The sequence below is a fragment of the Pseudomyrmex gracilis genome, unplaced genomic scaffold, assembly GCF_002006095.1.
Source record: "Pseudomyrmex gracilis isolate BER0280 unplaced genomic scaffold, ASM200609v1 scaffold_553, whole genome shotgun sequence".
In the NCBI taxonomy this organism is placed as follows: Eukaryota; Metazoa; Arthropoda; class Insecta; order Hymenoptera; family Formicidae; genus Pseudomyrmex; species Pseudomyrmex gracilis.
Window position 1 is genome coordinate 40,477 of NW_018021137.1, and position 19,474 is coordinate 59,950.

Consider the following 19,474-nt stretch of genomic DNA (forward strand, 5'->3'; position numbering starts at 1 on the left):
TAGGTCGCGGGGCCAATCAGGTCGCAGGATTAGCGGCGCGGCTCGCAAGCTCGCTCGCAGGCGGCAGGATCAGCGGGCCGCGAAATTTGAACGCTCGCAGTGTCTATAACTAATTTACAGCAGCATAAGTAAAGCAGCGGGGCGGGATAGCAATCCAAGGGATGCAGCAATGAGATAAGCAGCGGGTCCTTGAAACCCTGCAGCAGGATGGCGGGAACACCGCACGTCTCAGCGTAGGCCGGCTCGTTGATGGTTCGTTCCGCCGTTCCGTCCGTTCCGCTAGGTTAAAGCGCCGAGGTTCCGCTGTGGCCTCTGTCTGCAGTCACCTACCCTGGCTCTCCACGTGACCGGGAAGTGAGACTTCGCGCCTCAGTTCCTCTCTCTCTCTCTCTCGTTCGGGCACCGCCGTTGTCCTTGACGAAAAGTCCCTCGATGTTTTCATGACGGTGAAGCGCCGCAATTACATATAATACAAAAATAAAAATAAAAGACTATTCTAAGCAGATTCATGCAAGCCCTGGAGGATCTTGGCGCTCGTTTTTCAGCTCGTTTTCCCGGGCTCCCGCGAAATCTTTTAACTTTTGTGACGGGGAAAGAGCGGCGCGAATACCACGTCACAATATATATAAAATTATGTTTACATTTGAATATTAAATTGACAATAATTATATAAATATTAAAATGACATCTATGTGAAATATTTTAATATTTATACTTTTTACAACAATTAATTGTCTGTATAATATTTAATTTTTAATAATTTTACAATATTTCTATATTATCAAATATATAACTAAGATTATGCATGTACGCAATATTTATCGTTTATTAATACATAATTGAATTTTCCTAAACAAATATGAAAAGCGATTAAGTATTATGGCCAAACTGCATTCTCCTAATAGAATTAATTAAAATTTCACTAATTGATTCAGTGATAATATCACTGATTTGCAATGAAAAAAAAGGTCTCTTAAAGTTAGGTGTCAGTAACAGATTAGTTTTACTAGGAAACAGTTAAAAATTCGCTGATTATTATTGTTGTGTATTTGTCTTGAATCAGGCTGTTATGAGTATGTTTATAGAATAAACATATTGTCACACATACACTCACTAGTAGTTTGAGCACGTATTTATTGAAACAGGTAAGTACAGGTAGGTGATATATGGACCGTTTATTTTGAAAGTGGTGTAAGTCCATTTTTGAAAAAAATGAGATATCACGTAATTCATAATTCATCATTGACAGATATGTTAACCTATAAGTTTCTCGAAACAAAAGAAAAATGGACTTACACCACTTTCAAAATAAACGGTCCATATGTAGATGCGCACGGTCTGACGAGTGGGAAGAGAATGCCGCCACGAACGTGTTGAACGAGCATGTTCATCAAGAAGAGAAAAACAAAATGTCGGGCCGACGCAGGCAGGAGCATGGTGACATGCGCGTTAGCAGAGTAGCATGCGCAGATGCTTGTACGCATAAAGCATGTTAAACAATATGTTCAACACTTCCGCCGTTTAACTGTTTTATGTTGCATATGTTTAGATTAGTTTGTAAGTATATTAAACGATTTTTAGGTAGGCTCTTCGTAAATATGTCAGACAATTGCTTATTAGGTGGAACATTTTTAATTTTAATAATCTTGTTCTCTACTTTTTCTCGTATAAAATGAAGTCTTATATCAATGTGTTTAGTTCTCTGATGGAACTCAGGATTATGGATTAAACGTATCGTGCTTTGATTATCTACAGATAAGTCGACGTGTTTGTCTGTTAGGAGTTCTGGATCTGTGAGCAGTTGTCTGAGCCATATTGCTTCTTTGCAGGCTGTCGCAGCAGCTACGTATTCGGCTTCGGTGGCACTGAGAGTTACAATTTTCTGTCTCTGGGACGACCACGTGACAAGTGCTTTGTTGATGCAGAAGGCATATCCGGTTGTAGACTTGCGCGTGTCCAGATCTCCTGCAAAGTCTGCATCAGAGTATCCGCAGAGTTTTAAATTTAATTGTCTCCCGCCGCTTTCATATAGTAAACCATGATTTATGGTTCCGATTAAGTATTTGAAAATTCTTTTCACAGCTGTCCAGTGTACTTTATCGTGTTTGTTTCAGTGCCTACTGACTTGATTGACGGCAAAACTGATATCGGGTCGAGTGGCCTGAGCTAGAAATGTTAATGAGCCTACAGCTTCTCTAAATGGTACAATGATTGATGTGTCGTTTGTGTCGCTCGAGCTTAGATTTGCGTTGGGATCAGCTGGTATACATACTGGTTTCGCGTTGGACATATTGAATTTTTCTATTAATCGCTGAGTATACTGAGTTTGATGTATAAACATTGTCCTTGCTTTACGATTGCGTTCTATTTGCAGTCCTACAAATAAACTGGCGTCTCCTAGAGTTACTTCGAAAGTTTGTTTTAGGGCTTTAATTATTTTGTCGATTGATTCACGTGATTTACTGACTAAGAGACCATCATCAACAAATAACAACAAGTATACACGATTGTTGTTTATGTTTCCGATATAAATGCACTTATCAGCTGCGCTCGCAATGAAATTGAATTTATTTAGGAATGAGTGGAATGTTTTGTTCCAGCAACGCGGTGCCTGTTTTTAGTCCGTACAGAGATTTGTTTAACTTACATACAACGTCGATATTGGCGTCGTTCTTCTTTAGGTGTAGGCCTTCTGGGATCTTCATGAAGATCGTTTTTTCTAGTTTTCCGTATAGAAACGCCGTCTTGATGTCGAATTGCGTTACTTCCATGTCCAAGTGTGTTGCAATAGCTAGTAGTATGCGAAGAGAGTCGTATCTGGTTACAGGTGCAAAGGTTTCAGTGTATTCGGTACCAGATTTTTGTTGGAAACTTTGTGCGCACAGTCGAGCCTTGTATCTAGTAATAGATCCTTCTGTGTCACAGATTGTCTTGAACACGCACTTCGAATCTATGAGATGTGCGTTTGTGGGCTTCGGTACAACTGTCCAGGTACTGTTTTTTCTGTGTGCTGCAAGTTCATCTTCAATTGCTGTGGACCATTCGTCCGCACGGGGTCCGTTTACTGCTTCCTGAAACGTGTCAGGTGTGTTATAGTGTATATAGTTCGATTCGTACTTTTTAGGTCTTCTGATTTGATTCCTTTCTCTCAGTTGTCTTGCTGGTGTTGAGAATTGGTTGAGTAGACTTCTGTTTTCCTGTTGTGGGTCTTCATGTTCCTCTTCTGAAGCTGTTACTAGTTCTTCGGATTCCTCATCCTGAGTATCTGATGCTCCACGGTTGTCGCCATGGTCAAAGTCATCCATAGTCTCTTGTTCGCTTGAAATAGGTATTTCAGGAGTCGTATTTTCACGCTTGTCAATAAATGGTAGAGGTATAGTGTCTTCATTAAACACAACATCACGAGAGATGATAATTTTATCTGATTTGGGATCATATAGACGATAATTGCTTGACTTAGTCTGATATCCGACTAATATGAGTTTCTTGGCCTTTTTGTCCAGTTTCTTCCTGAATATTTTGTCAATGTGGACAAAGGCGTCTGCACCAAAGACTCGTGTGTGAGAAAGGTCAGGCTTCCTTCCCCACCAGATTTCATAGGGCGTAGCATTTTTGTTCTTGTGGACTAGAGTGCGGTTTAGTAGATATACGGCTGTGTTGATCGACTCTGCCCATAGTCTCTTCGTGAGGTTTTTGTCAAGTAGCATTGTGCGAGCACATTCGACGATTGTTCTATTTTCGCGTTTCGCCTTGCCATTTTGTTGTGGTGTACGGAGCAGTACTTTCTAGAATTATGCCATATGACTTGAGATACTCGTGGAAAGCAGTGTTTGAGTATTCTCTCCCGTTATCGGCACGGAGTATCTTTATGTTTCTGTCAAATTTGTTGTGTATCATTCGTTCGAATTCTTTGAATTTGTTTAGAACGTCTGCTTTGTGTTTTATGAAGTATATTGTTCTGTAGTTACTTGCATCATTGATGAATGATACATAGTATCTGGATCCTCCGATTGATGTCTCTGAGAAGGGTCCGCATACATCTGAATGGATGTATTCTCCTGGCTTCCAGTTCTGGTCTGTGTGTGTTTTGTTGAATTTCAGGCGATGAGCCTTGCCAAACTGACACGTTTCACAAAAGAAAGTGTTTTTGTCTGCAGGATTGACACCTGTTACCGCTTGACTGTCTATGGTTTTTTGAAGAGTTTGTTTACTCACATGTCCGAGTCGTTTGTGCCACTCATGTAGGCTTGTCACTGTAGCGTGGATTTCGTTTGGTTTTTCATTCACTATCACTTTGAATAGCATTTTGTATATGTTGTTGTCTAGCCTTACTCCCTTGGCTTCTACTGTGTTGTTGTAGGTTAGGATGACTTCTTTGTTACTGAATAGGACTTTGTAGCCTCTTGTGGTGCATACACCGACGGAGAATAGATTTTTCTTTAAACTTGGTACGTACAGCACATTTTCTATTTTTGCTTTGATCCACTTGCCGTTGATCAGTTTCTCAATGTGCACTGTACCGACACCTTTTACTGCGCACTGGCCATCGTCACCGAGGGACACTGTATCGCCCTCTCTGGGTTGTAAGTCATGTAACCAATGCCGCCTGTATGTTATGTGTCGGGACGCACCGCTGTCGGTAATCCAGATTTCTTTTAGGTCACGTGATATAGCCGTGTTCTCACTTGATAGAACAAGTGACTGGAGCTGTTTGTGCACTTTGGGCGATGTCTCGGCCAGAAATGCACTGTCACTTGTTTTCTTTTCTGTTTTGTCTTGGTAGTCTTTTTTTCTTTTACGGCATTCACGAATGTAATGTCCTTTCTTCTTGCAATAGTGGTACTCGACGTTGGACTTGTTGATGTCTGTTGTCTTGTTTTTTCTTGATGTATGTTTTGTCTGTTGACCAGTTTTTCTTTTATTTGAGCTCGTGACTGCGAATGCACTGGTTGTGTCATCTTCTGTAGTAAGTTTGTTTTCTTCTTTGATTAGCCGTTCGAGAAAGACGCCTACTGTCTGGCTTTCCGTTGGCACGCTGTCCCATGCTGTTACGAGCGTGTTATATTTGGCCGGTAGCGAGCCCAAGATCTTAGCCATGATGTCTGTTTCATCTATTGTTTGTCCGGCATCTTTTAGTTGACTGGCTAAGTTTTGTACGTTTGTTACATGTTGGACAACTGAGTCGCTGGAATTCATCCTGTGCTCATGATATCGTTGTAATAATAGTAATTTGCTCGATGCGGATTTTTGCTCGTATGTTCGCGTTAGACTCTGCCACATCTCTCTCGCAGTTGTACATGTTATAAGACTTTGTAACTGTTTCCTTTCCATTGACATGGAGATGATGCTCATTGCCTTGGCGTTGTCCTTTGTCCAAGATTTGACTGCTTGGCTAGTCCTTTCACCTGGCGGCTTTTCTCGGGTTCCGTCGATGAGATCTTCCAGGCCGTGGGCAATGAGCAACTGCGTTATTTCAAACTTCCATGATAGGAAGTCTGACCCGTTGAACTTTGTTAGTCCTCTGGTGAGATTCTCTTCCATGGTTACCAGTGAGTGGTTTCTTTTCGCAATTCTTGATCACTTTGATCACTGCTAGCACGTCACAGAGATACGATGTGTACACGGGATTCACCAGGAGCACACTTAGCCACGTTGAGTTCACAAGATTCAATACGAGCACACTGGGCCCATAAACTGTTGTGTATTTGTCTTGAATCAGAATGTTATGAATATGTTTATAGAATAAACATATTGTCACACATACACTCACTAGTACTTTGAGCATGTATTTATTGAAACAGGTAAGTACAGGTAGGTGATATATGTAGATGCGCACGGTCTGACGAGTGGGAAGAGAATGCCGGCACGAACGTATTGAACAAGCATGTTCATCAAGAAGAGAAAAACACAATGTCGGGCCGACGCAGGCAGGAGCATGGTGACATGCGCGTTAGCATAGTAGCATGCGCAGATGCTTGTGCGCATAGAGCATGTTAAACAATATGTTCAACAATTATAAACATTGTAAAATACATTTTTGAAATCATGCAGGTTTTACCTGATTAACCATTCTCCAGGAAGGAGTAATTACTTAAGTAATAAAAATATAAACATTAAAAAAACTTTGCAACTTATCGGGCAACGTTTCTCATACGTTTCAACGAAATCGGACCGAAACTTAAAAAGCGGACATTTCGACGTTTCCGCTACGTTACTACGACGTTTTAGAAACGTTTGACGAAACGTTGCTAAGTTTTGGAAAACCATGGACATAGAAATATAGGGTCGGAGCATAGATCATGGACATAGGAATATAGGGATGGAGCATAGAGTTGCGGGGGGGGGGAAGCCACTGCGGGGAGGTGCGACGAGGTAACATGTGCTTAAATATGATTGGTTGTTGTTGTGCGCAAGCGCAATGACATACTTGAATTGTACGAAAGCAACGAGAGCGGGGAAAAGGATACGCAAATTAACATATATTCAATACATAATACATTCACGATATAAATAAATAATTATGGTGCTGTGCTGTGTCCCAAATTGTCGCAATAGGTCAGACAATCAAAATTGGAAACAAACTACCAATACAAACAGAAATAAGAAAATTACATTTCACAGATAATAAATTTGTGTTATTTTAAAATAATAGTAGTCTAGTTTTAGAAAAGGTGTTTGATATTTTATTTGTATTCACATTTAGTTTTCTAAAAAATAATACTCGCAACTTGTGGAAAATAGTATTATTTTATATATATGTTGTTGTTTTATAATATATATTTTGTATTGTTTTATAATATATATTGTTGTTTTATAATATATGTATTATAATATACGTATTAGTAAATTTAATAATATAATATAAGGAATATATATCTTATGATAACTACCTTTACGAAAAAGAACTACTGGCAGTAATATATTGCGGCAGTGGTACGAAAAAATTACTGGCATTCTGTGTAATTGCCAGTAATATTCTCAGTGATTCCTGTAATACCTAATAATATTCTTATGTGATTGTCAGTAACATTTATATTACTGACTTTATTTATATGTAATAGGCAGTAGTTCTTTTTCGTAAGGGTATTTACTGTGTTTTTTATATTTTATTTACTGCAACTGTTAACATTATATTAATTTATGTGCCCTATTGTAAGATTTATTGTATTTTTTTTCTTTTTAACTTACAAACAAATATGTTGATTTTATAACACAAATATATACAATATTTTTATAAAATATATATATATGTATAACATTTATTTTAACTGTTAATTAACATTATAACAGAATAGCTTTTAATTTTTTTATATTAATTATTTTTATTCATTTTATATTAAGTATTTGCTGACATTGTGACGTTTTTCGGAGTTCTTATGGATTTTTTGCGTCGTCCCGCCCGAAACGGAAGTACGAAATCGGGACACGGACGGAAGTCCGCGAGATAGGGAACGTCTATATCGGCAGGAGAGAAAAGGGTGATAAACCGAGCACACCACTGCGCNGAGCCGACGGATTCTTGGTTATAATTTTGGGCGCCAGACGCGTAACCGCGTCAAAATGTGCGTCGNTCAACACAATGGGCCGACTAGCTCTATTTGGAACGGAGAGGGGGTGGGTCTGACGATAAATAAACAAGGCTGTCTCGAACGAATCTCGGATTAGGATCGCAATCAACCACACTGCAGATAGAGATAAAGAAATAAACAATTTATTATAACACCGCGGAATAAGATACGACTTGGCGAAAATAACAAAAAAAAAAATACAAAATAAACTTCACCGATATGATACGGCGAGATCGCTTTGTCGCGGCGGTAAGTGATTACAAAAGAAAATAAAGTAAAAGAAAATACAAAAGTACAGGGACAATTAACAAGGCACTTTAACCAGAAGCGTGATCTATCGCAGGACCAATCTCGTATATCGACTCGTGATATCGAGGACGCTACGTCGACGCGCTGACTTCATGGGACACAACGAAAGAACGAAAATGCTGCTTGGCGCTTTACTGGAACTCCAGGGCTTGTACTACTCAATAGAGTAATTACGCGACACGCACTTAGACCTACGAATTAATACCACAAAGTCTCGTGGAATCCGATTCTAGCCGCTGCCGAAAATTCGAAACTGTGGCAAAGGTTATGTCCTTGCCGGTACCAACACGCGAGATTCAGCGACTAGCCTCGACACGAGACTCGAGTAACGCGGATTCGTGGCTCACCAATTAAACGAGGACACCTCACCGTACGTCGTCGTCACTCTCCATCCGGCACAATAGCCAAATTTGCCGTTGAATGATAGCTCGTTGGGAGTGCCGTTAATGCTTCCGTCCTGTTCGATAGGTAGCGACCAAGAGAGCGAGGATCGCGACAGAGATGCCAGATTCTGAACACTTGGTAGCATGCGGTAGCAGCGGTAGCATGGAGGGGATGCGCACACAACCTCAGATCGTGTACGTGTGCGCTCGAGCTTCGGGCGCGATCGGACAGTAGAAAGAGACAGAGAAATGACTTTCTGTCTCGCTCTCGCTCGGGCAATACGACGTTCAACTCTCAATAATGTCGTAAGCGGCATAAGAAATGTCCGAATTCTCCGGCTCGTTTTCTGACTTATATAGTAGACTAGAATAGTAAATTTATTATTTTATTTGTACGCAGTTTTCTGTACATATAAATTTTATGTATACATACATATAAATGCAATTTTTAATTATAATAAAGAAAAGTCAGAAAACGAGCCGGAGAATTCGGACATTTCATGCCGGATATGAGCCTATTTCTCCAGAGAAACATATTATAAGTTTTCTTTGGTATGTTGGACATGAAAGCGCTGGCTATCGAGATGTGGCCGATAGATTTGGAATTACTATAAGTGCGTTGTACAATGTTATATCTCGAGTCACAAATTTTTTACTGTCTCTTGCACCAAATATCATCAGATTTCCTACATTGCAAGAGAGAGAGACCACTAAACAATTTTTTCTTCAACACAAAAAATTTCCTGGAGTAATAGGTATATTTTAAAAGTATTATTTTTAAACATGTAGGATTTCGATCATTTAATTACTAATAATTTACTACAGGTGCCATAGATGGATCGCACATTAGAATAGATAAACCAATAGAAGATAAAGATTCATACATAAATAGGAAGCACTTTTTTTCTATTCAATTACAAGGCATTGTTGATCACGAACAAAAGTTTATGAATGTCTTTATTGGTTACCCTGGATCGGTTCATGATGCAAGAGTTTTTAGGGAATCACCGGTGTACAATAGCCTGAATCAACTTTGTGGAGGTTTGTAATTTTTCTTCAACAATATCCAAATGTATAGTCGGATGCTACCGTAAAGAACTTCAATGATTTCCGCAATATACTAGAACTTTGTTTATTTTCCGCTCTTGGAACGTGAACTATTTATTTATTTTTTGTTTGGAAGGGCTCTTCACTACTCTTGCAGAATAAAGGTGGATTTAAATTAAACGGCTAAAGTAATTGGCTGCTGCATTATATATGTAAATGCGCAAGTTTTGTTTGTTCATTTCGTCAAGTGCAAAAGTGAGAGTAGGAGTTGTAAAGGTAACTGAGTTAAAAAAGCTGAATTAAAAAATAGTCGAGTGATTCCGCAGAAAATAAGTGAATGGGAAAGTACATGAACGGAAAATAAACAAAATTCCAGTGTAGTGTGTGCAATCTTTTACTGAAATAACTTTCTAATTTGCAGAAGATGGATACTTACTTGGAGACAGTGCGTATCCTTGTTTACAACGGCTGATTGTTCCGTATAGAGATACTGGACATTTGACACGAGCTCAAATAAATTTTAACCTAAGATTGAGCTCATGTCGAGTCATCATTGAAAATACATTTGGTAATCTAAAACAGCGCTTTCGTCAATTATACCATTTTAAGTTGCGAGACATTGTTCGAATGATTCAGGTTGTGCATGCGTGTTGTGTTCTGCACAATCTGGCGAATGCTAACGATCTGCAGTTATTTGAACCACCTCTCNATGAAAATCAACCAGATCCTGATGCTGTAAATGCATTGATCAACATGGCTGAAGATGCTAATGCAATACCACAAGATAATCAACAGGGACAAGACCTTAGAGATGAAATATGTAGACAGCTAGCTGCGCAACTACAATAAATAATCCAATAACAAGATATTCCAACTAAATAAGATGTAATTTACGATATATATTTATATATATGTTTGTATTATAAGTATATTTGTATATGTTATATTTATTTTATAATCTTTCAACCATATATATTTCTATATTAGAAGTAACAATAAATATATATTNACTAAATATGTTTTTTAACTGAATATAAAAAATCTGTTAATAAAGTATTTTTCTCTTCTATTAGATCATTCCTTCTTTTTCTCTGTTGAATAGCTTCCTCTCTATGATTNTCCATCGCAGTCATATATTTGTCCTGTCTATCTTTTATCTCCTTATAAGTGTCGAGGATCTGCGTTAGAATGTCATTTTGCTTTTCTTGATATTTTTCAAGTGTCTTCCTATAGTCTTTCATTTCTTTTTGGCATTGTTCTAAGGCCTTTGCCGTTGTTCCTGCGGCGACTCTTCTTTTGGCAACAGCAGTGAGATTGTTAGTAGTTTCAAGTACTGGTCCGGTCATTGCATCACATTCATTAGGAGAAGTCACATTTTCAAGTTCTTTGCTTCCTTCTACATTTGCACTCGTTGGCAATACAGGTGTTGCGGAGACTGGCATCAACATTGGAGCACTAATGATACAAATAAAGATGTTTCTTCCTCGGATATATCTATCAAAGGGCCGTGTTTATAGTCGAAGCTCAAGGTAATGCTTAAGACTGTCTCGATGAAGATGGTCTTATTTATTTAAGATCATTTCTCAAGAACGATATAATTCACAGTCGCAATATAAGGTGATCTTCGTCGAGAAATTCTTCTTTAAGTAATTCTTATTTGATATAAGATTGTCTTTACGAAGATGTGCTTAAGACAATGCTTATTTATAATTCGGTTATTTTCGTAATATTTCCGTTGGATCCACCAATAGAAATATTGGTTCATGTTATTAAGTAGATATACTATCTAGTTTAATATATATATATTATTAGTCGTGACTAATATTAAACATTCTTGGCTGAAGTTGGATTGCATCAGCCGTATTGGTTAGATGTGCGTAGTTACGCTGTGAATATTTTTGGACAATTGTCGGTGTTTTACACCACTTTCTTTATTATTATCTTTAATTTAAACAAATATACAACTCCGTAGCTTGGCGTCAGGAACCCAATCCACGGTTTTAAACCTGTTATCAAAAAGACATAGAATAGCGTGTTACGTCCGGACCTACGGTTCCAATCGGGTCCTAACGGAGGAACGCAACTTGACACACGACACTTTTGTGTATTATATCTCGGCACACTGACCTAATGAGATAAGGCAAGCATGCGAGTCGAGCGAGACTGTTCAACGACGTAGTCACGTCAACGGACTTGCCGATATTACTTGTCTAACGTCTTCTCACTCGTCGGTCGTCTTTTAGGTCTTAGAAACGAATCTAATTTATCTGGGACAGGACCTGGTGATCACGTGATGAGATTACAAGAATGAATTTTCAGGATAGAAGTTTGAAGTTTAATTAGTTGAAGCCGTTTTCATTCTTATAAGCATATAAATCATTTTATTCAAAGTATTAACATTTAAGTTTATCCAAAAATATTCTTACGCAAGTTGAATTAAATAATCGGACGTGTGATGAAGTTTGGTGTGAATTTGAGTATATCTTGGCATTATTACTATGTTTGATCCTGGACGTTTGTTATTAACATCACTGTTAATATTTTCAATATTTTAAAATCCTTGCGTAAATGAGCACCGTTACTATTTAAGTTATTGCCGGATAGACGGTGTTTGGTACGCTTCGGTTCGCTCGCTCGACGGGCAGCGGTTCTCCGCCGCGGTTGTTCGGTTTCGAATATCGCGTTGTTAGAATCACGGTTGATTTTCGGAGCGGTATGACAACTACATATGTTTCGCTACTGCTCAAAGTTCGATAGTGGTGATTGGAAATCGGCAGCGGTTCAGAACAACTGACGTCGTGAAACGCTAATCCGATAGAAATGGAAGTCAGCGGCAGCTCGGAACGACACACAAGGTCGTGAGCTGCTAATCCGACAGGAATGAAAAGTCAGCGGTGGCCCGGAACGACACACAAGGTCGTGAGCTGCTACTCCGACAGGAATAAAAAGTCAGCAGCGGCCCTGATCGATTCGCAAGATCGTGAGTAGCTAGTCTGACGGAAAAGGAACCGGCAGCAGTTCGGAACGGTTTGATACCGCGAAACGCTGGTCCGGCTAGGATGTCGAGGAGAAGGACTTACTAAATGAAGCAGTTATTAATTGAATTGTCGAATTTAATCCTTTTCTTCCGAATATTAACTGTCTCGAAGAAAGTTTTACTGTGTGCGCGGGAACCTTAAATTTGTTTTGCAAAATTATTGCATTAGTAAGTACTCACTACTTATTGTTTACAGTAGAATGTCGAGATGAGTGATTGATTCGCTTCGCCCAAAAGTCAGGAGTCTGTCAGCTGGACTCAGGTGGGATGAAGTGATCGTCTCCTCCGATGGGAGTTGTCACGAGTCGCACTGTTCACTCGGATTTACGTGCCGAGATCGATGTCAAATTAAGAATCGTTTGGATTGTCGAATTTCAGACCGAACAGGAAAAGCGAGTATCTTTTCGTATGACCGAATTGACTCTAAGTTAAATTGTTGAATTGAACTTCGAAAAATTGATTTGGACGAGAAGGAATAAAACTGTGTTAATAATTGTAATGCTGGTTATGGAGCGCGCTCTCCAATGTTCCAACGCCTTATATATGATGATCTCGGGGCATCAACTTTTCTGATTTTTGCCAATCGTCTTTAGATTTTACTTTCCCACTCTTTACTGATTAAAATTTCGATCCTTCATTTGCTAATCCGACCAGGCGAGATTACCAATCACCGACAATCATTCTTTCTGACTCACTCAACATTTGTTTAAACTTTATTATCTGCACGTGCAATTTCCTGTTTATTTTCGGTGCCATAACATTCCTTGCTAGAGATTAGCGGACCGCCTAAACTATCTAAGTTTATATTCGCGAATTATTCGCGAACCAAACATCCGGGCTACTTGTTGACTAATTAGCTAGTATTCCTTTGAAAGTCGGTAAGAGTGATTAGATAAAAAAAATTGCGATACGGATTTGTTTATCTTAGTTCAATAAGTCCTTTGTTCTCTGCTCAAGGATTGTTATTTAAAAATTAATTCTAAGGCGTGTTACGTCCTGGGGACTCCACGGGCCCCTTTTTCTTGCAACGCGACGCGCCAACGCATAACAAATTTTCTTTTTTGTAAATAACGAAAAGCAATAAATAACTCGAACGGGTCTCCTATTGTTTGGAAACTTAAACTCCAGACGATAGGAGAGCAAACGGAAATCCCATCGGCGCCCGAAAAGATAAACCGCGCCTAGTACTAACTCGAAATTTTGAACTTATTGTTTAAACATCCTAAACAAACCCGGATATCTTCGGGCCAGGAAGAACACCGCTCATAAAAATTAGACCAGCCGGATCAAATAGAACTCCGGCGCCACGAGCACTTTTATTATAAACAAATAGCAAAGGGTCTTGGTGGCGTGATCGAAAACCACCACTCTCCCTTTTTCCTTCTCCGGAAAATCGGACGAGCCGACCGAGCCGAGAGATCGTCGCCGATTGGCGATCTCACGAAGTTTACCCGACCACTAACTAACAAATAGGAAGTGGCAAAGCTCGACTGAGTTTTCCGATTGGAAGAGTCTTCGCTTACTCAAAATTGTATATAAGCCAGGACTCTCAGAACCGAAGGCAGATAATGCCGCAGATTTTAGAAGTACTACAGCGAGTGAGTGAGTGACAGTGAGTGCAGAATGTGAGATCCCAGAGTGAACTACTCCGCCGCAACAGCCTAGAACCTTTTATTAATCAACATCACTGGTCCGCAGCAAATAGTAAGTCCACATTGTAAGTATTTTTATTCGGAGATTCCACTGTTCGCGTACTTACCTCCCGACTTTGCGACTGATTTTCGGAGAAATCGAGAAACGGTCAAAATAAACAAATACATAGACACACTCAAAAATTTGATTTAATCGGAAGAGCTACTCACGGTATATAGCCGTCTCGGGTGGCAGCCGAATTTTTCGGAAGGGTTACTCGCGGTGTATAGCCGTCTCGGTTGGCGTCCGAATTATTTCTTTTTCCTTCCTAAATCACGGAAACAAACAAAACCCGCTTATCTCCGAATATCAGTCGTAGAACCATGACATATTCAAATGTATTCCTATCATTAAATCTATCGGAACCTAAGAAATGAAACAAAACCGAATTTGTCAACTGACAGAAGGAAATACATTTCTAAGATGATCTAAGTTGCGTAAACATGGGTTAAAGAGGCTGGCTGCATTGAACAACTCGTATTCCCTCTCTCTCTCACACTTGCACTCTAGCTTATAGATTACTTTGTACGAAATGATTATGCGCTCCGTCATTGTATTAGTTTCAACACATCTGTATGTTAGTAATTTGCTAAGATTTGTCTTTTTTTAAATAAATATAACTACTTTATAATGTGTGGAATCAAACTAAAGAATTATTCTTTGTTATCCTTCTTTCTGTATAAGGAATCTTTCTTTCCCACTCTCACTTCCTCGTTAAAATCGCTAGGTCCTGTCCTTGGTAAATGAGATTTGCGTCTCAGACCTAAAAAGGGACCAACGAGTGAGTGTTTGCTAGACAGAATAAGATTGGCGTACGCCGTTGACTTGTCGACGAATATAAACAAACTCGCTTGACTCTCTCATAGCGGGACTTCCGTGTCTACTGTAAAGAGAGATATGGAAAACGACGCGTTTACTGTTGCGTCACTCCACAGCCCGACCGTATCCATGGGCCAGGACGTAACAGGCGCAAATCTTAAAGCTAGTTTATGTCTGGTTCCAAACAGAAGGGGACCGTGGAGTCCAGGACGTAACAAGCGTATGGACTAGCTTTATAGGTCCACTGAGCCAAAAGAGCACCAAACCAAACATTTTTGGCTGCGTTCCGATATTCACTGTACACAGCGCGTCACTGAATTGCGGAGTAGACGCGAGGGTCTAGAGGCAAAAGAAGCGGTTTCTCTTAGGAATAAATAGTACCAACGAGCACTGTACCAGCTGATTAGTAGCAATCGTTTATCTACAACTATGTCGCTTTATTTATTTCTAAGAAAAACCATCCCTTTTGCCCCTAGATCTCCGCACCTACTTCGCGAATTTTTGACGCGCTGTGTACAGTGTACTTACCATACTCACAGCCAGAGATCTATAGCAAGGAGAAACACTAACTTCATAGGTTTACTTTTTTTTAGAAAACGAATGCCAGAGTTTTATTTATTATTAAATAAAATAGATCAAACTAGCCTTTTATCCACTGATGGTGATTAAAATAAAAATCAGCTTTATTCTTGGGACGTTTTGAAAGTTGTTTATTAATTTCCGATCATCATCAGCCACTACATTAACAAAAAATTAATTATCTAATAATTAATTAGTATAAAACACCTCGGTGGTCTCGGTGCTAGCCGGCTAGAGTTTGCAACACTAATTCGAGAGTTTTGGCTGTAGTTACGCTGTGAGCCGTATCGGTTGAATGTGTGTAGTTACGCTGTGAATATTTTTGGACAAATGTCGATGTTTTACACCATTTTCTTATTATTATCTGTTAATATGCACAAAATGATATTCTTATGTCTTTCAGACGATAATAATGAAGTGGAAATTTGTGCCGACTTATGTGCAGAAGGTGCTATTAAGAAAGGTAAACTTGTGAACACTTATATTTTAGTTTAATATTTTATTAATTCTATTATTGCACACTATTGCACAAATTGATATTATTATGTTTTTCAGACGATAATAATGAGGTGGAAATTTTTGCTGATTTACGTGCAGAAGGTGCTATAAAGAAACTTCTCTTAAAACAATATATTTATACTAGTCATTATTTTTTTTTTACTAAGGAATTTCATAAATGTTTTTGTAAATAGAAATGACAACTGTTGGATTACATATCAAAGCAGCACTTAATACAAGTATGTGTTGAAAACTTTGAAAAAATAATAAATAAGTGTTAACAAATACTATGCGTTTAAAAAGCATTACATTTACAATACAAATAATATACACTCATCATAGAATGTCTTTTAGTTACAAATACATATACTCCATGTTCGGCTAAACATATCACTCAACTTTATAAACAAGATATCAAGCATGTTAATCATTTGGACAGCCTTCAAGGTAAAATTATAATTTGTAATAAATTTTGCTTCTAAATCAATATCATATCATTTAAATATATTTTTGATTACTGTTACGTCCTAGAGACTCCACGGTCCCCTTTTTCTTGCGACGCGCCAGCGCATAGCAAATCCTTTTTTTGTAAAAAAACAATAAATAACTCGAACGGGTCTCCTATCGTTTGGAAACTTAAACTCCAGACGATAGGAGAGCAAACGGAAATTATATCGGCGCCCAAAAAGATAAACCGCGCCTGGCAATAACCCGAAATTTTAGATAACGTGCAAGAAAAATGTATTATTTAAACACTTCGAGCAGCTTTCCAAACAAACCCGGATATCTCCGGGTCATGAAAACACCGCTTATAAAAATTAGAGCGGCCGGCGCAAATAGAAACTCCGGCGCCACGAGAATTTTTATTATAAGCAAATAGCAAAGGGTCTATGTGGCGTGATCGAAAAAAACAACACTCTCCCTTTTCCCTTCTCCGAAAAATCGGACGAGCCGACCAAAGCGAGAGATCGTCGCCGATTGGCGATCACACAAAGTTTACCCGACGACTAATTAACAAATAGAAACCAGCAAGGCCCAACCGAGTTTTCCGATTGGAAGAAACTCGGTGAGCACTCGCTGACTCAAAAGAGTATATAAGACGGGACTCTCGGAGCTGGAGTCAGAAAAACCTGCTGATTTCGCCGAGAGTGCAGCAGCAAATTCGCGACGAGTGAGCATAAAAAAGTTGCAAGTGCAAGTGCGAGCAGTGCGCCAAGAATCCGCCGAACACCGAAGCCGCACCAGGTTCCGAGCTACCTACCAAGCCATACGGGCCGAAGGGAGAAAGGAAATCGCAGCCAGCAATCATCTAAGTAGTAAGTTCACATCATTATATATACGGAGGTTCCACTTCTCGCGAAATTAAAAGATGACGTCGCGATTGATTTTCGGAGATATCGGGAAACGGTCAAAATAAACAAATATATAGATACACTCAAAATTCGGTTTAATCGGAAGGGCTACTCGCGGTGTGTAACCGTCTTGGGTGGCAGCCGAAATCTTTGGAAGGGCTACTCGCGGTGTATAACCGTCTTGGGTGGCAGCCGAAATCTTTGGAAGGGCTACTCGCGGTGTGTAACCGTCTTGGGTGGCAGCCGAATATTTTGGAAGGGCTACTCGCGGTGTATAGCCGTCTCGGGTGGCAGCCGAATATTTTTTCTTCATTTTCTTCCCCAAACCACGTAGTAAACAAGGCTCAACATCTCCGAAAACGGTCGCGAAGCCAAGAAATTACAATAACAAAAGAAAATACAATAATATAAATTGAGTGTAATTGCATAAAATCGTTTAAGTGGAACCCCGGCAGAGAACTTTGCGAACGGGTAAAAAGGCCCAGCGCTACGTAAAATTGCGACGAGCGGCAGCGCTCGCGCTAAACGAAGCGGAGCCGACCCGGCCCATTGACGCCACCCCTCCTTAGACATTAGGAAACGATTGTAGCAGCGACAATAAAATAAGAAACCCCACCGATACACACACAACTTCATTGCACGCGCACGCACACCCGCCGACACACTCGCACGTAGACACCTCTCGCCCACAAAATAATAGTAACAATGATCACGCGCACGTAGAAACACACACAGACACACATACACACGATGATTCGTAGTATGAAGCTCCCTTCTATTCACCTGTAACCCCCGATCCTCCCGCAGACGCTCAATCCTCCCCTGCTCCTCTCGTCAACAATTTATCGCCTTCACCTCTTCGCTCCCCTTCTCCAACACACCCCGAGTCCGCTTGTCCCGCAGAAAATTCCGCGGATCTGCAATCCGCGCCGACTCCACCCCCTCCTCGCTCTCCTTCCCCTCTACCTTCTACATCCGGGCAAGAACCCGCGGACGATGAATCCTCCGATTCCTCGCGATTAACCACCCCACCGCTCGATCCTAAATTCCAACATTTCTTCCGATTAGCCTCTACTTACCGAAAAGCAGATCCTAAAAGAATCCCCTTTATAATCGATCCTTTAACAATAGATCCTTCCGACCTTTTCCACTTGATATCCACCACCCCATCCAGAAAACTTCTCCCTGTCAAATTTCTTTATTTAGATGACATCCGCTTAGTCCCAGTCCGCCATTTTTACTCTATATTCCCCTCTAGTTCCGCTAAAATCCATGAGATTATAGAAATAGATCTAGAATGATTTCTATACTACGAATCGGCGTCTTACACATGCACCCGACACACTTACATTTGTAGAATTTCGCCGGAGGCCTTTTCACACACACTCTCGCGACACGCATACATACACATATATATATTCCCTCTCTTTAGCTTCCGAGCTATGACCCTCCGATTCATTGTAAAGTTCGCGACATCACATTCATCCACACGACAACACACCTAAAAATTGTAACAGTAAACACCCCTAAATGAATAAATTAATATTGTACGTAGTATAATCTTTTCCTTTTAATTAAGACGACCTCTCATCATCCACATCCTCAATCGATCGCACGGTCTCGATCTTAGTCCGTAGAGTTAATTCTCTAGACTTAAAAAGAGACCGACGGACGGGGCCTCATAGGATAGAGTAAGAGCGGCATACGTCGTTGACCTGTCCGTGAGAGCACACAAACTCGCTCGACTCTGCCGCAGCGGGATCGCCAACCTGCTGTGCGGAGATAGAAAGAAACGACAGCTCCCTGTTACTCCACCATAGCCCGACCGTAACCGTGGGCCAGGACGTAACATTACTATTAATATTCAATACCTGTACAATATTATGTTGCAGATAAAAATGATAAAGAAAATCACGTTACAGCACATACAACAAAAACATGCATTACAAGTAAAATATTCGGAATATTCAATTTTACAGATAATTTGTTCACACACACACACACACAACACACACACACACAATGCTACATTCATAAGGCTTAGTAATAAAATTAAATCATTTAAAATTTATAGTTTATTTTAAAATATATATTACTAGTTTATTTTAAAATATATATTACTTATACATATTTAACTAACTGATCAATCACTTTTTAGGGGGTGATACTCTATTGACCACAGTACGATTC

General features: G+C 39.7%; 2 protein-coding genes across 2 annotated transcripts in view; both read left to right on the forward strand.

Moving 5' to 3' along the window:
* Positions 1-8,582: 8,582 nt before the first annotated feature.
* Positions 8,583-10,262, forward strand: LOC109861054 (putative nuclease HARBI1). Its single transcript, XM_020440539.1, has 4 exons — positions 8,583-8,632; positions 8,729-9,015; positions 9,086-9,301; positions 9,729-10,262. Exons 1-4 carry the CDS (start codon positions 8,583-8,585, stop codon positions 10,154-10,156), a joined length of 981 nt encoding a protein of 326 aa, XP_020296128.1. The 3' UTR covers positions 10,157-10,262.
* A 5,553-nt stretch (positions 10,263-15,815) lies between these two features.
* LOC109861055 overlaps positions 15,816-19,474 on the forward strand; it is an 8,288-nt gene continuing 4,629 nt past the window's right edge. Inside the window, exons 1-4 of the mRNA XM_020440540.1 lie at positions 15,816-15,897; positions 15,990-16,034; positions 16,127-16,171; positions 16,287-16,379. Of these exons, the coding sequence (XP_020296129.1) occupies positions 15,816-15,897; positions 15,990-16,034; positions 16,127-16,171; positions 16,287-16,379 (265 nt within the window). The remainder of the gene's footprint in view (positions 15,898-15,989; positions 16,035-16,126; positions 16,172-16,286; positions 16,380-19,474) is intronic.